Source organism: Bufo gargarizans, unplaced genomic scaffold (assembly GCF_014858855.1).
Source record: "Bufo gargarizans isolate SCDJY-AF-19 unplaced genomic scaffold, ASM1485885v1 original_scaffold_1790_pilon, whole genome shotgun sequence".
NCBI classification, from domain to species: domain Eukaryota; kingdom Metazoa; phylum Chordata; class Amphibia; order Anura; family Bufonidae; genus Bufo; species Bufo gargarizans.
Window position 1 is genome coordinate 240,001 of NW_025334517.1, and position 22,733 is coordinate 262,733.

Here is a 22,733-nt window from a genome sequence, read left to right on the forward strand (position 1 = left end):
TCCTCTGTAGTGTATATATATATATACAGTATACTGTCCTCTGTAGTATATATGTACAGTATACTGTCCTCTGTAGTGTATACAGTATACTGTCCTCTGTAGTGTATATACAGTATACTGTCCTCTGTAGTGTATATACAGTATACTGTCCTCTGTAGTATATATATATATATACAGTATACTGTCCTCTGTAGTATATATGTACAGTATACTGTCCTCTGTAGTGTATATACAGTATACTGTCCTCTGTAGTATATATACAGTATACTGTCCTCTGTAGTGTATATACAGTATACTGTCCTCTGTAGTGTATATACAGTATACTGTCCTCTGTAGTATATATATATATATATACAGTATACTGTCTGTAGTATATATACAGTATACTGTCCTCTGTAGTATATATACAGTATACTGTCCTCTGTAGTGTATATACAGTATACTGTCCTCTGTAGTATATATACATAATACTGTCCTCTGTAGTATATGTATATATATATATATACAGTATACTGTCCTCTGTAGTATATATACAGTATACTGTCCTCTGTAGTGTATATACAGTATACTGTCCTCAGTAGTGTATATATACAGTATACTGTTCTCTGTAGTATATATACAGTAGACTGTCCTCTGTAGTATATATACAGTATACTGTCCTCTGTAGTATATATACAGTATACTGTCCTCTGTAGTATATATGTACAGTATACTGTCCTCTGTAGTGTATATACAGTATACTGCCCTCTGTAGTGTGTATATATATATTTGTGACACAGTGAGAGGTTTGGTCTGAGAAAACAGGTCTTTTCCTCCCAGATAGGGAGACCTGTACATAATACGGCCCGCGGCCGGGTTTCCTAGGAGAAGAGGTTCCATCTCGGAGGAAGTGCAGCCAGCCAGTCGCAGGGGCAACACGTGAGGTGCACGGTGGGCCGATGAGGGGCCAAATAATGACACAGTTCATCTGTTACACACGGTTAGCAGAAAGCCCCCCTGGGCCGGCAGCACAGTGTGAGGTGGACAGCACGAAATCCTCCGGGGCACGCTCTGTGGTAGGAAGCATCAGCCAAGATGGTGGTTGAGGTGCCCTTGATGTCAGGGGGGCTTAGGGTGCTTGTGGCGGCTGAGTCCCTTCATGGTATTTGTCATGACGCCAGTACCGGTAATGGTGGTACAACCAGTAGTGGTGGTAATGAGGTAGACAGTGGTGAGATTCACAACTTTTACTTTAGATGTCTTTTAGTTGCAGCAGCACAAAATACAGTCTCTTCATGATACAGAGATAATTCTGCAAATCCACTGTTTTAGGTTGTTTAGGTTTTGTGGTTTTGGAGCAGTGGGTTAGGTGTACCTGGTTTCCTTAGATCAGTGCCTTTGGCTGTGCGGTCATGCTGGGAGTTGTAGTTTTGCAACAGCTGGAGGCACACTGGTTGGGAAACACTGCCTTAGATGTGCTGGATCCTATTCCTTGTCTTTCCCTACAAGCTGAATATGTTGACAGGTAAACTCATCTGTCCCTCAGAAGGTTGGTGCGGCTGCCTGAAGCTATAAACCTCCACCATGCGCAAAGGTGTCTGTGGCCCCCAATAATGGCTCTTATCACCGATGATTCCTAGGAAAGCTTGTTTCTTTTCCAGGGAGGCAAACTCTTCTCCTACTGGTCAGGGATGCAAGTGTATAGTCCGGCCACAGAAGGAAAACGCTCTTCTGCGCCTCACATCCCAGTACTACCTCATAGCGAAGTCGGCTCCACTCACTAATCTGTGTCATGGAGGCTTCACTCTACATTTTCTTCCCACTAACTTGATCTGACCTCCTCAGATCTGTTCTCATCTGAACTACATCTTTACTCCACGAATCTGTCCTCAGAACCCTTCACTAGGCCTAACCTAGAGATAGATATAGATAGATAGAGATAGAGAGATTTTATATATATATACACACACACACAGTGGGATGCGAAAGTTTGGGCGACCTTGTTAATCGTCATGATTTTCCTGTATAAATCGTTGGTGGTTACGATGTCAGTTAACTCTATCATATCGGAGACACACACAGTGATATTTGAGAAGTGAAATGAAGTTTATTGGATTTACAGAAAGTGCTATAATTGTTTAAACACAATTAGGCAGCTGCATAAATTTGGGCACCACAAAAAAGAAATGAAATCGATATTTAGTAGATCCTCCTTTTGCAGAAATTGCAGCCTCTAAACGCTTCCTGTAGGTTCCACTGAGAGTCTGGATTCTGGTTGAAGGTATTTTGGACCATTCCTCTTTACAAAACATCTTTAGGTCATTCAGGTTTGATGGCTTCCGAGCATGGACAGCTCTCTTTAAGTCACACCACAGATTTTCCATTATATTCAGGTCTGGGGGCTGAGATGGCCATTCCAGAACGTTGTACTTGTTCCTCTGCATAAATGCCTTAGTGGATTTTGAGCAGTGTTTAGGGTCGTTGTCTTGTTGAAAGATCCAGCCCCGGCGCAGCTTCAGCTTTGTCACTGATTTCTGGACATTGGTCTCCAGAATCTGCTGATACTGAGTGGAATCCATGCGTCCCTCAACTTTGACAAGATTCCCAGTCCCTGCACTGGCCACACAGCCCCACAGCATGATGGAACCACCGCCATATCTTACTGGAGGTAGCAGGTGTTTTTCTTGGAATGCTGTGTTCTTTTTCCTCCGTGCATAACGCCCCTTGTTATGGCCAAATAACTCCATTTTAGTTTCATCAGTCCACAGCACCTTATTCCAAAATGAAGCTGGCTTGTCCCAATGTGCTTTAGCCCACCTCAAGCGGCGGAGAAAAGGCTTCCTCTGCATCCCTCTCGCATACAGCATCTCCTTGTGTAAAGTGCACCCAATGGTTGGACGATGCACAGTGACTCCATCTGCAGCAAGATGATGTTGTAGGTCTTTGGTGCTGGTCTGTGGGTTGACTCTGACTGTTCTCACCATTCGTCGCTTCTGTCTATCCGAGATTTTTCTTGGTCGGCCACTTCGAGCCTTAACTTGAGCTGAGCCTGTGGTCTTCCATTTCCTCAATATGTTCCTGACTGTGGAGACAGACGGCGGGAATCTCTGAGACGGCTTTCTGTATCCTTCCCCTAAACCATGAGGGTGGACAATCTGTGTCTTCAGGTCATTGGAGAGTTGTTTTGAGACCCCATGCTGCTACTCTTCAGAGAAAATTAAAAGAGGAGGGAAACTTACAATTGACCCCCTTAAATACTCTTTCTCATAATTGGATTCACCTGTGTGTGTAGGTCAGGGGTCACTGAGCTTACCAAGCCAATTTGAGTTCCAATAATTAGTTCTAAAGGTTTTGGAATCAATAAAATGACAACAACAGAGACCACATGTAGCACCGGCCGGATTGTGTGTAAACAGAGACCACATGTAGCACCTGCCTGATTGTGTGTAAACAGAGACCACATGTCTGCACCGGCCTGATTGTGTGTAAACAGTGACCACATGTAGCACCGGCCTGATTGTGTGTAAACAGAGACCACATGTCTGCACCGGCCTGATTGTGTGTAAACAGTGACCACATGTAGCACCGGCCGGATTGTGTGTAAACAGAGACCACATGTAGCACCGGCCTGATTGTGTGTAAAGAGTTATAGCACTTTCTGTAAATCCAATAAACTTCATGTCACTTCTCAGATATCACTGTGTGCGTCTCCGATATGATAGATTTATCGTAACAACCAACGATTTATACAGGAAAATCATGACTATTAACAAGGTGGCCCAAACTTTCGCATCCCACTATGTGTATATGTATATATATATATATATATATATATATATATATATATATATGACCTGACCTCTATCCCCATCTAGTGGTGGGATGTATAAATTGCACCTAATAGGCCTGGTAACAGGGATTTTGCAGATACACAAATGCAAAGTTATACATTACAACCTAGTGCTTTTTTTAAATAATACAAAAAGTACCTTTTAAGCAGTGCCCACACTCACATAGTGGGACGCTGCATAAGTGCAGCCAGATGTCATTGAGGAGTCAAAAAATATTGATACCCAAGCCGGATGGGACGTCGCAGTTTTGACTTTCGAAAAACTTAACAAGGTCTCCAAGTTTGATGCGTATCCCATGCCCAGAGTGGATGAGCTCCTCGAGAGATTAGGACAAGCCCGGTAGTTTTCTATTTTGGACCTCGTGAAAGAGTACTGGCAGGTGCCCTTAACGGAGGCTGCCAAAGAGAAAAAGGCCTTCATCACCCCTGAGGGACTGTATCACTATAAGGTGTTACCCTTTGGTCAACATGGCGCCCACGCCACTTTTCCAGGTCACCCAATGGTTTCTCTCCCTACAAAACTTTAGTTTTCAGTGGAACACAGGGCAGGTTTGTTACAGGGAAACGCGAATGCCCTGTCCCGGGTTCACTGTCCGGAGTTTGTTCACCCCCTCAGGGTTGAACAAAGGGGGGGGGGAGGGGGGGGTGGTGGTATGTGACACAGTGAGAGATTTGGTCTAGGAAAACAGGTATTTTCCTCCCAGCATTTTCTGCTGGGCTGATTTACAGCCAGGTGAGGTCAAATGCCAGACCGGATTTTAAATGTCGGTGCTGCTATCAGTAAGGACTCTTTGAGACAGAATTGCCTCATGGTGCGAATTACCACCAACACCACAAGGTGACTTTTTGTTTGATTTATGACTGTTTGTTTTGTCACTTGCCTGAAGTGTGAATAAAACACTGAACTGTTTTGATCCAAAGAACTTGTTGCCTCAGTACTGCGTCCGCTAATCCTGTCCACCAGAGCGAGTCCCCAATATATCTATCTATCTATAGTGTTCTTGGCATTCTGTTCTCGGTAGTGTGTGTGTGTGTATATATATATATATATATATATATATATATATATATATATACACATATATACTGCGATTGGCCAGCGCTGCAGCCTAGGAGGAGGAGACGCCCACAGGACAAGGGCAGACTCCGCCTACTATAACTTACAGAGCGAAGTTACCGGAGGGGAGAACGGAGCGGCGCCCGGGGATAATAGTAAGTGAGATCCCCGGGCGCCGCTCTTCATGGCAGCATACTTAGTTCACATTGTTTTTACAGGTGAAAGGTCCTCTTTAATTTAAGTCAAAACATACCAGGGGTATGAATAATTATGGGCATCACTGTATATGTGTGTGTGTGTGTATATATATATACAGTACAGACCAAAAGTTTGGACACACCTTCTCATTCAAAGAGTTTTCTTTATTTTCATGACTATGACAATTGTAGATTCACACTGAAGGCATCAAAACTATGAATTATCACATGTGGAATTATATACATAACAAAAAAGTGTGAAACAACTGAAAATATGTCATATTCTGGGTTCTTCAAAGTAGCCACCTTTTGCTTTGGTTACTGCTTTGCACACTCTTGGCATTCTCTTGATGAGCTTCCAGAGGTAGTCGCCTGACATGGTCTTCACTTCACAGGTGTGCCCTGTCAGGTGTAATAAGTGGGATTTCTTGCCTTATAAATGGGGTTGGGACCATCAGTTGCGTTGAGGAGAAGTCAGGTGGACACACAGCTGATAGTCCTACTGAATAGACTGTTAGAATTTGTATTATGGCAAGAAAAAAGCAGCTAAGTAAAGAAAAACGAGTGGCCATCATTACTTGAATAAATGAAGGTCAGTCAGTCCGAAAAATTGGGAAAACTTTGAAAGTGTCCCCAAGTGCAGTCACAAAAACCATCAAGCGCTACAAAGAAACTGGCTTACATGCGGACCACCCCAGGAAAGGAAGACCAAGAGTCACCTCTGCTGCGGAGGATAAGTTCATCCGAGTCACCAGCCTCAGAAATCGCAGGTTAACAGCAGCTCAGATTAGAGACCAGGTCAATGCCACCCAGAGTTCTAGCAGCAGACACATCTCTAGAACAACTGTTAAGAGGAGACTGTGTGAATCAGGCCTTCATGGTAGAAGATCTGCTAGGAAACCACTGCTAAGGACAGGCAACAAGCAGAAGAGACTTGTTTGGGCTAAAGAACACAAGGAATGGACATTAGACCAGTGGAAATCTGTGCTTTGGTCTGAGTCCAAATTTGAGATCTTTGGTTCCAACCACCGTGTCTTTGTGCGACGCAGAAAAGGTGAACGGATGGACTCTACATGCCTGGTTCCCACCGTGAAGCATGCAGGAGGTGTGATGGGGTGGGGGTGCTTTGCTGGTGACACTGTTGGGGATTTATTCAGAATTGAAGGCATACTGAACCAGCATGGCTACCACAGCATCTTGCAGCGGCATGCTATTCCATCCGGTTTGCGTTTAGTTGGACCATCATTTATTTTTCAACAGGACAATGACCCCAAACACACCTCCAGGCTGTGTAAGGGCTATTTGACCATGAAGGAGAGTGATGGGTGCTGCGCCAGATGACCTGGCCTCCACAGTCACCGGACCTGAACCCAATCGAGATGGTTTGGGGTGAGCTGGACCGCAGAGTGAAGGCAAAAGGGCCAACAAGTGCTAAGCATCTCTGGGAACTCCTTCAAGACTGTTGGAAGACTATTTCAGGTGACTACCTCTTGAAGCTCATCAATAGAATGCCAAGAGTGTGCAAAGCAGTAATCAAAGCAAAAGGTGGCTACTTTGAAAAACCTAGAATATGACATATTTTCAGTTGTTTCACACTTTTTTGTTATGTATATAATTCCACATGTGTTAATTCATAGTTTTGATGACTTCAGTGTGAATCTACAATTGTCATAGTCCTGAAAATAAAGAAAACTCTTTGAATGAGAAGGTGTGTCCAAACTTTTGGTCTGTAATGTATGTACTACAGAGAACACATTGTGTGTGTGTGTGTATATATATATATATATATATATTTATACACACACACACACACACACACACACACATATATACATATACACACACACATACATATACACAGTATAGACCAGTATTGGACACACCTTCTCATTCAAATAGTTTTCTTTATTTTCATGACTATGACAATTGTAGATTCACACTGAAGGCATCAAAACTATGAATTATCACATGTGGAATTATATACATAACAAAAAAGTGTGAAACAACTGAAAATGTCATATTCTAGGTTCCTAAAAGTAGCCGCCTTTTGCTTTGATTACTGCTTTGCACACTCTTGGCATTCTCTTGATGAGCTTCAAGAGGTAGTCACCTGAAATGGTCTTCCAACAGTCTTGAAGGAGTTCCCAGAGATGCTTAGCACTTGTTGGCCCTTTTGCCTTCACTCTGCGGTCCAGCTCACCCCAAACCATCTCGATTGGGTTCAGGTCCGGTGACTGGGGAGGCCAGGTCATCTGGCGCAGCACCTTATCACTCTCCTTCATGGTCAAATAGCCCTTACACAGCCTGGAGGTGTGTTTGGGGTCATTGTCCTGTTGAAAAATAAATGATGGTCCAACTAAACGCAAACCGGATGGAATAGCATGCCGCTGCAGGATGCTGTGGTAGCCATGCTGGTTCTGTATGCCTTCAATTTTGAATAAATCCCCAACAGTGTCACCAGTAAAGCCCCCCCACACCATCACACCTCCTCCTCCATGCTTCACGGTGGGAACCAGGCATGTAGAGCCCATCCGTTCACATTTTCTGTGTCGCACAAAGACACGGTGGTTGGAACCAAAGATCTCAAATTTGGACTCATCAGACCAAAGCACAGATTTCCACTGGTCTAATGTCCATTCCTTGTGTTCTTTAGCCCAAACAAGTCTCTTCTGCTTGTTGCCTGTCCTTAGCAGTGGTTTCCTAGCAGATCTTCTACCATGAAGGCCTGATTCACACAGTCTCCTCCTAACAGTTGTTCTAGAGATGTGTCTGCTGCTAGAACTCGGGGTGGCATTGACCTGGTCTCTAATCTGAGCTGCTGTTAACCTGCGATTTCTGAGGCCGGTGACTCGGATGGACTTATCCTCCGCAGCAGAGGTGACTCTTGGTCTTCCTTTCCTGGGGCGGTCCACATGGGAGCCAGTTTCTTTGTAGCGATTGATGGCTTTTGTGACTGCACTTGGGGACACTTTCAAAGTTTTCCCAATTTTTCGGACTGACTGACCTTCATTTCTTAAAGTAATGATGGCCACTCGTTTTTCTTTACTTAGCTGCTTTTTTCTTGCCATAATACAAATTCTAACAGTCTATTCAGTAGGACTATCAGCTGTGTGTCCACCTGACTTCTCCTCAACGCAACTGATGGTCCCAACCCCATTTATAAGGCAAGAAATCCCACTTATTAAACCTGACAGGGCACACCTGTGAAGTGAAGACCATTTCAGGTGACTACCTCTTGAAGCTCAGCAAGAGAATGCCAAGAGTGTGTGTGGCGAAACCAACCTCGCCACAGTGTTTTGGAGGGGGCTGTTTAAACGCCTCTTGCCTCAGGATTATGGCCCATACTAACTTTTAAACCCCTGAACCTATTCCAGGGAATTTTGGATAGGGTTGTCCCCAAGTTATACCGTTTTAAATTGATGTAAGTTATATGTATGGACAATGTAACCTAACAAAGTTGTAACAACTTATAATAAGTGTAACTTGTCAGCTTGGGAGGAATATGCTGGGTGTGGTTCTATTGTCCCATTGTGTGTTTAAATGGTGATGTCTGTCCTGTTGTCTCCACATGTGTATTGGCAATCTCCCTTTGTCCTGAGAGATAATTGGATTGCCCTCGGTTGTCTCCGGGACAGAGAGGAGGAAACCATGATGCATTGTAGGGATGTGTTGTATCTGTTCTGGGTCGCAGTCTCCCTTCTGGTCCTCTAGGGGGCGTGAACGATTGGTTGCTGTACTTGCATTGTGTGTGTTGTAAGATATTGATTGGTTGGATTTCAAAACCCTGTGGGCAGTACTATGTTTGTTTTTTATGAAAAAAAGAGGCTGTACCTGAAGTACAGTCAGACCACTGCTTGACCCTCAACACGGAGCCTTGTCTCGTTATTGGGGGGATTCCCTGTATCCTGTTGGAGACTGATTGCCAGGAGTGTAAGCTGATTGTATGCTTTTCCTGTTCGTCTGCTAGCAGCTATTCGCGAGGTTCCAGTTTGGAGTGCTATTTTGTATCCAGTTCGGGAGTCTGGTGTTCTGCAGTAGCTGTGCCTGTCTCTCAGAAAGGGGCATATCGCCTAAACGGATTTTAACCCCTTGTCTGCTGAAACGGTCGTTACAGTGTGCAAAGCAGTAATCAAAGCAAAAGGTGGCTACTTTGAAGAACCTAGAATATGACATATTTTCAGTTGTTTCACACTTTTCTATTATGTTTATAATTCCACATGTGTTAATTCATAGTTTTGATGCCTTCAGTGCGAATCTACAATTGTCATAGTCATGAAAATAATGAAAACTCTTTGAATGAAAAGGTGTGTCCAAACTTTTGGTCTGTACTGTATATACACATTATACTGTCCTCTTCAGTATATATACAGTATACTGTCCCCTGATGTGTATGTGTATATACAGTATACGGTCCACTGTGTGTGTGTGTATATATACTGTCCACTGTAGTGTGTGTATATATACAGTATACGGTCCACTGTGTGTGTGTATATATACAGTATACGGTCCACTGTAGTGTGTGTGTGTGTATATGTGTGTGTGTGTGTGTATATATATAAATTAGTAAAAAAATCCAAGGCAGCACACAAGTATCCGTAAAAAACAGAAGGGTATTCTCCATAGAGAGAGCTGAAATGTTGCTGTTTACACATGGGTGAACAAAATACCCTTCTGTTTTTCACGGATATTTGTGCGCTGCCTTGGATTTTTTACTACATATGTCTAATCAGGATCCAGTCCGTGGTCTGGTCCAATTTTTTGGGTGATTGTCTTAGGTTTTGCGGTAACTGTTTTATTGATACCATTTTGTGGGACATACGCCTTTTTGATTGCTTGGTGTTGCACTTTTTGTGATGTAAGTTGACAAAAATTGCATTATTTTTTTTTCTGGTGTTTATCAGACAGGGTGGATCATGTGATATATTTATAGAGCCGGTCATTATGGACGTGGCGATACCTAATATGTGTGTTTTTTTTATTATAAAATAAGGGGAAAGGTTTTTTCATTTTTTTCTTTATGATGTTCACTTTTGGGGGTCTGATCCCCTCTGCATGCATTATAATACATCTGTATTGTAATGCATTGCCTGTTAGTGTACGACTCAGTGTAGTGCACTAACAAGTTGCCTAGGAGATGGTCCTGAGGCTGGGTAGGTTGCCTTGGAGGCTCAGCCTGGGGCTGGGTAGGTTGCCTAGGAGGCTCGGCCTGGGGCTGGGTAGGTTGCCTAGGAGGCTCGGCCTGGGGCAGGGCAGGTTGCCTTGGAGGCTCGGCCTGGGGCAGGGCAGGTTGCCTAGGAGGCTCGGCCTGGGGCAGGGCAGGTTGCCTAGGAGGCTCGGCCTGGGGCTGGGTAGGTTGCCTAGGAGGCTCGGCCTGGGGCAGGGCAGGTTGCCTTGGAGGCTCGGCCTGGGGCAGGGCAGGTTGCCTAGGAGGCTCGGCCTGGGGCAGGGCAGGTTGCCTAGGAGGCTCGGCCTGGGGCAGGGCAGGTTGCCTAGGAGGCTCGGCCTGGGGCAGGGCAGGTTGCCTAGGAGGCTCGGCCTGGGGCAGGGCAGGTTGCCTAGGAGGCTAGGCCTGGGGCAGGGCAGGTTGCCTAGGAGGCTAGGCCTGGGGCAGGGCAGGGCAGGTTGCCTAGGAGGCTCGGCCTGGGGCAGGGCAGGGCAGGTTGCCTAGGAGGCTCGGCCTGGGGCAGGGCAGGGCAGGTTGCCTAGGAGGCTCGGCCTGGGGCAGGGCAGGGCAGGTTGCCTAGGAGGCTCGGCCTGGGGCAGGGCAGGGCAGGTTGCCTAGGAGGCTCGGCCTGGGGCAGGGCAGGGCAGGTTGCCTAGGAGGCTCGGCCTGGGGCAGGGCAGGGCAGGTTGCCTAGGAGGCTCGGCCTAGGGCAGGGCAGGTTGCCTAGGAGGCTCGGCCTGGGGCAGGGCAGGGCAGGTTGCCTAGGAGGCTCGGCCTGGGGCAGGGCAGGTTGCCTAGGAGGCTCGGCCTGGGGCAGGGCAGGTTGCATAGGAGGCTCGGCCTGGGGCAGGGCAGGGCAGGTTGCCTAGGAGGCTCGGCCTGGGGCAGGGCAGGTTGCCTAGGAGGCTCGGCCTGGGGCAGGGCAGGGCAGGTTGCCTAGGAGGCTTGTCCTGGGGCTGGGCAGGTTGCCTAGGAGGCTCGGCCTGGGGCTGGATATCCTGGGCACCCGTAGAAGGCATTGGGCAGCCTCTGCATGGCATCAGGCTGCCTTGTCTCATCAGGTCCCCGCCACAGCAGAGCGGGGACTCGATGCGATCACTCACCCGACACAAACCCCTTCCATGTCGTGGTCAGCGCGGACCACGGCATAGAAGGGGTTAATCCGTCGGCTTTTACAGTGATGCCGGCAGATCAGCTGGGGCCCGGCTACCACGGACTGCTGGGCCCCTGCAGTGATCGCGCACGCACCGCTCCGGTGCCCGCGCGATCACTATGACGTACTTCTACATCAAATTGCGTAGTACTGAAGGGGTTAAAAAGCACCTCCAAACAAACCCAAAATCGCATGCAGACGTGCTCCCACCATCCGAAATCTACTAACACCTAGCAGACCAAAACGCCATCAGAAGGACATGCAAAGTGGGCAGCTACAAATGCAACACCCCACGTTGTTGTACAACCATCACACACAATCACAACGTCCTTTTAACGTGCCTATCCTCATATGAGGGCCAATGGGGCTTACAATACATAGGACGCACAACCCAAGCATCGACATAACCTACAAAAACAATCTGCTAAACCTAGTCCATCCGGGCACTGCGCTAACACCCCTGAAAAGGAACATCGATATCACTCCCATAGATTTCATACCTCCCGACCCATAGAACAGATTGGATCTCCTTCAAAAATGAGAAGTACACAAGAAGTACACGAGAAGTACACGCTCGCCGCTCATGGCCTGAACAAAATATATGAAATAACATAATCATGTAAATCAAATGAATATACCCATATAAGTAGGAACTGCCTAAATACACACAAATATGTACACAAGAAATCAGACATATACTCGGTATATACTAAATGTGGCACCCCCGCCCCAAACTGCCTTCGCTATCTAAGTACGACAAACCGTATTCACCCACCGATAATACCTCTTTCATACGGATAGAAATTTGGATACAAGTTGTTCAGGAATACTGATCAGTCCCGCCGACTAGTCATCAGACAGCCACTATATGTCCGAAAACCCATGATTACCAACCTCATACATATCTATATCTACACTCTGAACTTGAGCTAGTTACATACCCTCACATCTGCACCATTTGTCCATTATAAATGTCCACCAGCCAGAGTACATGACTGGCCGTATTTTAGCTATCCTCAATAATATAGATATGTGCCTGATCTGATGCCTCATACAGAAGTCCCTTATATATTTTTAGGTTGCCTCACAGTGATGTCCACCCCACACCAACTACATCTTGAAGTACACAGGGTACAGCTTTAAGGGGCATCTCATCCTATCCCATCTTATGTCCTCTATATCTTATCTCCACCCCACACCAACAACCCCTTGGTGCACATGGGATAGACCTTTTGCGGTGCTTTCCTAATAGCATGTAGCGCCATACCCCATAATTCACTTCATCCTGCAGGGAAGACTGAGATCTCGACACCGTGCCCTGAATACAGCGCTGCACAGCTACCCCGGCGCCTATCCCCCTGCAACGCATACATCGCCGCCTCCAAGTACCAGCTAATAATGGCATTGTTAATTAATAAACCACAGCATACTCCTAAAATGGAAGCAAGCAGCTAACACCACTGCGGTTCCTGCGCCAACACCGGCTCCCCACTGAAGTCCCCGTTCTATAAATGACCATTTTACTCCCGCTACCCAGAAATTGGGTGTTTTGACCCCCTCCATTGTGTACGGTCCTGACGAAGAGGGCAATTCAGCCCTTGGAACGCGTAGACTTCTATCAAATAAAGATCATTCTTTATTACCGAGATGGATCCTGATGTTTAATTCCTGAGTCCTGGCATCGCCTTCCAAGATCCAGAACTATTTTTTACAGCTATCTACTCAGCCTGCTGATTGCCTCGGAGCAAACACAGAGGACCACGGCTGCAGCCTAGGACAACCACCTGCCGAAATAACCAGCAAAGCGACCTACAGCTGTTGTGACTCCTCCTAAGCAGCTCCTTACCTTTTAACCGGATATTAGACATCTGATACCGCACATGTGGCGCCCTATTCTCCCCATTTTTATTTTCACACAGCCATTGATCGTGATAGATAGGTCTGTTGGGGGGGTTGAGGAGGATGGGGGAAAAGATGATAAATTCAGTTTTATCCATGTTAAGTTTTAGAAAGCAAGAGGAGAAGGAGGATGATATAGAAGATAGACATTGTGGGATTCTGGATAGTAAGGTGGTGAGGTCTGGACCAGAGAGGTAGATTTGTGTGTCGTCGGCATAAGAGTGATACTGAAAGCCATGGGACTCTATGAGATGTCCCAGACCAAGGGTGTAGATGGAGAAGAGCAGGGGTCCTAGGACAGAGCCTTGCGGGACACCAACAGAGAGGGAATGAGAGGAGGCGGCGGTGAGAGAATGAGACGCTAAACGTCCGGTCTATGAGGTATGTCATCCAGGAGAGAGCCAGGTCAGTGATGCCAATAGATCAGAGTTTATAACAGAAGGGAGTGGTCGACAGTGTCCAAGGCAGAGGACAGAGTAATGGAGAAGGCAGAGGACAGGTCAAGGAGAAGGAGGACAGAGTAATGTTTTGGCTGTTAGTAGGTCGTTGGTGACTTTGGTGATGGCAGTCTAAGTTGAGTGGTGGTGAAGCCAGATTGTAGCCGGAGGGAGGAGAGGTGAGAGGACAGTTCAGAATGGACATGTTGCTCAAGTAGCTTTGAGGCGTATGGAAGAAGTGATATGGGGCGATAACTGGACAAAGAAGATGGGTCAAATGAAGGCTTTTTGAGGATGGGTGTAATGGTAGCATGTTTAAAACCAGAGGGGAAGACACCAGAGGTTAGTGATAGGTTGAAGAGATGAGTTAGGGCTGGGATAAACACTGGGGTGAGGTTAGGGATGAGGTGGGATGGGATCGGGTCAAGTGCACAGGTGGTGAGATGTGATCTGGAGAGTTTTTCTTCTGTAATAGTGGAGAAGTGGGTTTTGGGAGAAGAGGACTGAGCAGTTGTCTAGAGGGTCTGTGGGGACTGTGCACTGAAGCTTTCTCTGATGTTGACTATCTTTTGTTTGAAGTATGCGGCAAAGTCCTCGGCTGAGAGGAGAGGGTGGAGGTGCTGGGGGACGGAGAAAGGAGTTAAGTGTTAAAAAGTTGAGTACCAGCTTTACTTTAATAAACTCTTATCCAGACAATATTCGGTCTTTCTCTTGGTTCCAGCAGGTTTAGGGGTAAACTGGCAAGCAAACTTGAATACCCTGCTTCATCTTTCTCTGCTGTACTAGACTCCAGCTTTAGTCTGGTAGCTGGACTTTAGGACTGTTCTGATACCTTTTGAGCAGGGTGCCTTTGGCTGTTGACCCCCTCGTGATGCCCTCTGTATCTGTAAGGAGTCTTGTGCTCTATGAGCTGCTTCCCTTTGGAGACTCCTGCTGCGGTAGGGGAAGGGGGGGGGGGACATTCGCCTCAATTCTCCATCTTTCATGTCTACTCAACTCCACTATCGAATCTGAACTGGAACCAACTAGAACAGACTATAGCTTCCGCAACCCAGGACTAGCCCACTTCTGCCCAAAGGAGGAGCATTGAATGGTAAGTTCCACCCTATCTGAAGGTCTCCCTCTGCCAGATACACTGCCACCTGCTGGTGAACCAGGCACAGTACATAAACATAAGTTACATAGCAACACTATTAATGCACAGTGGAGGAGGATCCGGAATAAATACACAGATGACATTATTGGTAGCCATTAAAAACAGTAGCAGGGTGAAGAATGGTAATACAATTCTTGGATACTACACTGGGTACAGCTGGTATAACCTGGGTATCTTCAGTATATAATTATATATGTACAGCTGGTATAACCTGGGCATCTCCTGTATAGAATTATATATGTACAGCTGGTATAACCTGGGCATCTCCTGTATAGAATTATATATGTACAGCTGGTATAACCTGGGCATCTCCTGTATAGAATTATATATGTACAGCTGGTATAACCTGGGCATCTCCTGTATAGAATTATATATGTACAGCTGGTATAACCTGGGCATCTCCTGTATAGAATTATATATGTACAGCTGGTATAACCTGGGCATCTCCTGTATAGAATTATATATGTACAGCTGGTATAACCTGGGCATCTCCTGTATAGAATTATAGATGTACAGCTGGTATAACCTGGGCATCTCCTGTATATAATTATAGATGTACAGCTGGTATAACCTGGGCATCTCCTGTATATAATTATAGATGTACAGCTGGTATAACCTGGGCATCTCCTGTATATAATTATAGATGTACAGCTGGTATAAGTTATACATGTTCGGTGATGAGTCCGGTATCCTGTAGAATGGGAGATGACACCCGGTTCTCTGTTTTCCCACAGTCCGGGATCGAGTTCTGCTAAAAAGCAACCATGAGCTGAACCTGACAGAAGGAAAGAAGCTAAACCTGAGAGTAACCCTCCCCAAATCTACCCCAGAGGTAAGTACCTACAACACCCCGACCATACACCACAAATAAGTAATTGGTCACTGACTATAAGGACATACACAGGGATCAGACATCACTGACTATAAGGACATACACCGGGATCAGACATCACTGACTATAAGGACATACACCGGGATCAGACATCACTGACTATAAGGACGTACACCGGGATCAGACATCACTGACTATAAGGACGTACACCGGGATCAGACATCACTGACTATAAGGACGTACACCGGGATCAGGCATCACTGACTATAAGGACATACACCGGGATCAGACATCACTGACTATAAGGACATACACCGGGATCAGACATCACTGACTATAAGGACGTACACCGGGATCACACATCACTGACTATAAGGACGTACACCGGGATCAGACATCACTGACTATAAGGACGTACACCGGGATCACACATCACTGACTATAAGGACATACACCGGGATCAGGCATCACTGACTATAAGGACATACACCGGGATCAGGCATCACTGACTATAAGGACATACACCGGGATCAGACATCACTGACTATAAGGACATACACCGGGATCAGGCATCACTGACTATAAGGACATACACCGGGATCAGGCATCACTGACTATAAGGACGTACACCGGGATCAGACATCACTGACTATAAGGACATACACCGGGATCAGGCATCACTGACTATAAGGACATACACCGGGATCAGGCATCACTGACTATAAGGACATACACCGGGATCACACATCACTGACTATAAGGACATACACCGGGATCAGGCATCACTGACTATAAGGACATACACCGGGATCAGGCATCACTGACTATAAGGACATACACCGGGATCAGGCATCACTGACTATAAGGACATACACCGGGATCAGGCATCACTGACTATAAGGACATACACCGGGATCAGGCATCACTGACTATAAGGACATACACCGGGATCAGACATCACTGACTATAAGGACATACACCGGGATCAGACATCACTGACTATAAGGACATACACCGGGATCAGACATCACTGACTATAAGGACGTACACCGGGATCACACATCACTGACTATAAGGACGTACACCGGGATCAGGCATCACTGACTATAAGGACATACACCGGGATCAGACATCACTGACTATAAGGACATACACAGGGATCACACATCACTGACTATAAGGACGTACACCGGGATCAGGCATCACTGACTATAAGGACATACACCGGGATCAGGCATCACTGACTATAAGGACATACACCGGGATCAGACATCACTGACTATAAGGACATACACCGGGATCAGGCATCACTGACTATAAGGACATACACCGGGATCAGGCATCACTGACTATAAGGACATACACCGTGATCAGACATCACTGACTATAAGGACATACACCGGGATCAGACATCACTGACTATAAGGACGTACACCGGGATCACACATCACTGACTATAAGGACATACACCGGGATCACTGACTATAAGGACATACACCGGGATCAGACATCACTGACTATAAGGACGTACACCGGGATCAGACATCACTGACTATAAGGACATACACCGGGATCACTGACTATAAGGACATACACCGGGATCAGGCATCACTGACTATAAGGACGTACACCGGGATCAGACATCACTGACTATAAGGACATACACCGGGATCAGACATCACTGACTATAAGGACATACACCAGGATCAGACATCACTGACTATAAGGACATACACCGGGATCACTGACTATAAGGACGTACACCGGGATCACACATCACTGACTATAAGGACGTACACCGGGATCAGACATCACTGACTATAAGGACGTACACCGGGATCAGGCATCACTGACTATAAGGACGTACACCGGGATCACTCATCACTGACTATAAGGACGTACACCGGGATCAGACATCACTGACTATAAGGACATACACCGGGATCAGACATCACTGACTATAAGGACATACACCGGGATCACTGACTATAAGGACGTACACCGGGATCACTCATCACTGACTATAAGGACGTACACCGGGATCACACATCACTGACTATAAGGACGTACACCGGGATCAGACATCACTGACTATAAGGACATACACCGGGATCAGACATCACTGACTATAAGGACATACACCGGGATCACACATCACTGACTATAAGGACGTACACCGGGATCACACATCACTGACTATAAGGACATACACCGGGATCACACATCACTGACTATAAGGACGTACACCGGGATCACTGACTATAAGGACGTACACCGGGATCACTGACTATAAGGACGTACACCGGGATCACTGACTATAAGGACGTACACCGGGATCAGACATCACTGACTATAAGGACGTACACCGGGATCAGGCATCACTGACTATAAGGACATACACCGGGATCAGGCATCACTGACTATAAGGACATACACCGGGATCAGGCATCACTGACTATAAGGACATACACCGGGATCAGACATCACTGACTATAAGGACATACACAGGGATCAGACATCACTGACTATAAGGACATACACCGGGATCAGGCATCACTGACTATAAGGACATACACCGGGATCAGACATCACTGACTATAAGGACATACACCGGGATCAGACATCACTGACTATAAGGACATACACCGGGATCAGACATCACTGACTATAAGGACATACACCGGGATCAGACATCACTGACTATAAGGACATACACCGGGATCACACATCACTGACTATAAGGACATACACCGGGATCAGGCATCACTGACTATAAGGACATACACCGGGATCAGACATCACTGACTATAAGGACATACACCGGGATCAGACATCACTGACTATAAGGACATACACCGGGATCAGACATCACTGACTATAAGGACGTACACCGGGATCACACATCACTGACTATAAGGACGTACACCGGGATCAGACATCACTGACTATAAGGACATACACCGGGATCAGGCATCACTGACTATAAGGACATACACCGGGATCAGGCATCACTCATTGACTATAGGTTTATTTATTCGATCCAGATGTCTCATTTCTTTTTCTCATCAGGAGCCCCCCATAAACCCCCGCACAGAGAGATGTGGAACTCCGGAGTTGATGTCTGCACCCGGTAATAGCTGCAGTTGTATAATGCATCGTCACGTGCGTGTTGTAGAGACACGGAGAGGATGGGGAATGCTGCCTGTAGTCCTGTCATATAATGTAATATACCGTAGTTTGTGATCTGTGTCGGGGGACCGTCATGGGTACAGCAGAGGTGCCTGACCAACATAACAGAAGGGAGGTCTGCCTATAGACTGGAAATCCAGTGCCCGTCCACCTAGATGAGGCCTAGAACCTCACCTCTCGCATGGCGTTAATTGCAGACCATTATCTATACGCCATGCATGAGTCCAAGCCCCTCACAGAAGTACGCAGCTCCTCTGCTTTAGAATGATGTATAGAGGCAGCCTGGTGAACATGCATTAATCAGCTCTGACTTTTCCACAGGGACTGATGAGGGTGGTAGGACGCTGGGTGCCACCTCCTCCATGGTTCTGGTAGAGAATGTCCAGGACTCGTGCCCCCCAGACATGCTAAACCTCCTGGTTGAGAACATCAGTGAGAGGAGAGCTGTGATGGACTTCTATGTGGAGATGGTCCCTGAGCTGCAGTCTGCCATCATCACCTTCACCTGTGACATAGGTGAGTAACGGCCGTGGACCCATGTGAGGACATCTCCACCCCACATATCATAGAAGGCTACATATTTATTAACTGGAAACGTACTCTGCAGCGCTGTACAATCCTGAGGAGCATCCCCAGAGGAGAAGAAGCATCAGAGCAATGAGAGGCCTGTTTACAAGAGCTTACAATTTATGAGTAGATAGCGGGTACATGAGGAGTGAGACCCATCATCAGTCACAGGGCATGAGATGTGTCCATTTGTCCTTCCTGACATCTGATATTTCTTTATTTGCAGATATCCATCGCTTCATTCACAGTTTCTCCTCCAGTCTCAGAGTGACGAGGCTCCAACTAAAGGTGAAGCTTCTGGAGGAAACCACAAGTGTCCGGGTGGAGAACTTACCCCCCAACACCTCTGATGAACACCTCACATTTTACTTTGAAAGCCCCAGACATAGAGGAGTAAGGGTGCAAGAAACTGTGATATTACCTGAGGAGGGGACAGCGCTGGTTAAATTTTATGACACAGAAGGTATGTCTGCAAGTGTCAGGATGGTCGAATAAGAGGTTGGAAGGCAGAGGGTCCTCATGGAATACCCTGGGGAGTTCCTCACTTCTCTTTGTTTTGGGGGATGGGACATTTGCTGCAACAGGAATAGTCTATGTAGATCGAACCACCACTCAGTGATTTTGGACGATGAAATAGTGGTTGATCTGACTCTGGGAGCATGTCACTATTGTTGTCACCTCATACATAGACCAATCTGATCTTAGTTATGGCAGATTCTTAATGACATTTTCACTTGAGCAGCAACATGATATAAACAAAATGTCATGGGCTCCCTCTGTCCTCCTTCCAGGCTTCCTCTGTTTCCCCCCTTCCTCCTCCAGGCTTCTTCTGCCCCCCCCCCCTCCTCCTCCAGGCTTCCTCTGTCCCCCTTCCTCCTCAAGGCAAACTTTGTACCCCTCCAGGCTCCCTCTGTCCTCCCTCCTCCGGGCTCCTCTGTCCCCCCCCTCCTCCTCCTCCGGGCTCCTCTGTCGTCGTCCCCCTCCTCCTCCTCCGGGCTCCTCTGTCCCCCCCCCCTCCTCCTCCTCCGGGCTCCTCTGTCCCCCCCCCCTCCTCCTCCTCCGGGCTCCTCTGTCCCCCCCCCCTCCTCCTCCTCCAGGCTCCTCTGTCCCCCCCTCCTCCTCCTCCAGGCTCCTCTGTCCCCCCCCTCCTCCTCCTCCAGGCTCCTCTGTCCCCCCTCTCCTCCTCCTCCGGGCTCCTCTGTCGTCCTCCTCCTCCAGGCTCCCTCTGTCCTCCCTTCTCATCCGGGCTCCCTCTGTCCTCCATTCTTCTCTGGGCTCCCTCTTCCTCCTTTGGGCCCCCTATGCTCCCCTCCGGGCTCCTCTGTCCCCCCCCCCTCCTCCTCCTCCTCCTCCGGGCTCCCTCTGTCCTCCTCCTCCTCCAGGCTCCCTCTGTGCTCCCTTCTCATCCGGGCTCCCTCTGTCCTCCATTCTTCTCTGGGCATTCTCTTCCTCCTTTGGGCCCCCTATGCTCCCCTCCGGGCTCCTCTGTCCCCCTCCTCCGGGCTCCTCTGTCCCCCTCCTCCGGGCTCCTCTGTCCCCCTCCTCCGGGCTCCTCTGTCCCCCTCCTCCGGGCTCCTCTGTCCCCCTCCTCCGGGCTCCTCTGTCCCCCTCCTCCGGGCTCCTCTGTCCCCCTCCTCCGGGCTCCTCTGTCCCCCTCCTCCGGGCTCCTCTGTCCCCCTCCCCTGGGCTCCTCTGTCCCCCTCCTCCGGGCTCCTCTGTCGCCCTCCTCCTCCAGACTATATATATATATACAGACGTGGACAAAATTGTTGGTACCCTTTGGTCAATGAAAGAAAAAGTCACAATGGTCACAGAAATAACTTTAATCTGACAAAAGTAATAATAAATTAAAATTCTATAAATGTTAACCAATGAAAGTCAGACATTGTTTTTCAACCATGCTTCAACAGAATTATGTAAAAAAATAAACTCATGAAACAGGCATGGACAAAAATGATGGTACCCCTAACTTAATATTTTGTTGCGCAACCTTTTGAGGCAATCACTGCAATCAAACGCTTCCTGTAACTGTCAATGAGACATCTGCACCTCTCAGCAGGTATTTTGGCCCACTCCTCATGAGCAAACTGCTCCAGTTGTGTCCGGTTTGAAGGGTGCCTTTTCCAGACTGCATGTTTCAGCTCCTTCCAAAGATGCTCAATAGGATTGAGGTCAGGGCTCATAGAAGGCCACTTTAGAATAGTCCAATTTTTTCCTCTTAGCCATTCTTGGGTGTTTTTAGCGGTGTGTTTTGGGTCATTGTCCTGTTGCAAGACCCATGACCTGCGACTGAGACCAAGCTTTCTGACACTGGCTAGTACATTTCTCTCTAGAATTCCTTGATAGTCTTGAGATTTCATTGTACCCTGCACAGATTCAAGACACCCTGTGCCAGACGCAGCAAAGCAGCCCCAGAACATAACAGAGCCTCCTCCATGTTTCACAGTAGGGACAGTGTTCTTTTCTTGATATGCTTCATTTTTTCGTCTGTGAACATACAGCTGATGTGCCTTGGCAAAAACTTCGATTTTTGTCTCATCTGTCCACAGGACATTCTCCCAGAAGCTTTGTGGCTTGTCAACATGTAGTTTGGCATATTCCAGTCTTGCTTTTTTATGATTCGTTTTCAACAATGGTGTCCTCCTTGGTCGTCTCCCATGTAGTCCACTTTGGCTCAAACAACGACGGATGGTGCGATCTGACACTGATGTTCCTTGAGCATGAAGTTCACCTTGAATCTCTTTAGAAGTCTTTCTAGGCTCTTTTGTTACCATTCGGATTATCCGTCTCTTAGATTTGTCATCAATTTTCCTCCTGCGGCCACGTCCAGGGAGGTTGGCTACAGTCCCATGGATCTTAAACTTATGAATAATATGTGCAACTGTACTCACAGGAACATCTAGTTGCTTGGAGATGGTCTTATAGCCTTTACCTTTAACATGCTTGTCTATAATTTTCTTTCTGATCTCTTGAGACAGCTCTTTCCTTTGCTTCCTCTGGTCCATGTCGAGTGTGGTACACACCATATCACCAAACAACACAGTGATTACCTGGAGCCATATATATAGGCCCAATGGCTGATTACAAGGTTGTAGACACCTGTGATGCTAATTAGTGGACACACCTTGAATTAACATGTCCCTTTGGTCACATTATGTTCTGTGTTTTCTAGGGGTACCATCATTTTTGTCCATGCCTGTTTCATGAGTTTATTTTTTTACATAATTCTGTTGAAGCATGGTTGAAAAACAAT

The 22,733-nt window shown here is 47.0% G+C and overlaps 1 protein-coding gene across 3 annotated transcripts in view; it reads left to right on the top strand.

Moving 5' to 3' along the window:
* LOC122923653 (protein mono-ADP-ribosyltransferase PARP14-like) overlaps positions 1 to 22,733 on the top strand; it is an 81,695-nt gene that overhangs the window by 55,034 nt on the left and 3,928 nt on the right. For 2 of the 3 annotated variants that reach the window (XM_044274507.1, XM_044274506.1), the window contains exons 2-5: positions 15,627 to 15,724; positions 18,794 to 18,854; positions 19,235 to 19,429; positions 19,707 to 19,943. In XM_044274507.1, the coding sequence (XP_044130442.1) occupies positions 18,842 to 18,854; positions 19,235 to 19,429; positions 19,707 to 19,943 (445 nt within the window). In that variant the 5' untranslated portion in view covers positions 15,627 to 15,724; positions 18,794 to 18,841. Of the gene's footprint in view, positions 1 to 15,626; positions 15,725 to 18,768; positions 18,855 to 19,234; positions 19,430 to 19,706; positions 19,944 to 22,733 lie in introns of all 3 variants that reach the window. The other variant, XM_044274508.1, reaches the window with a different exon arrangement.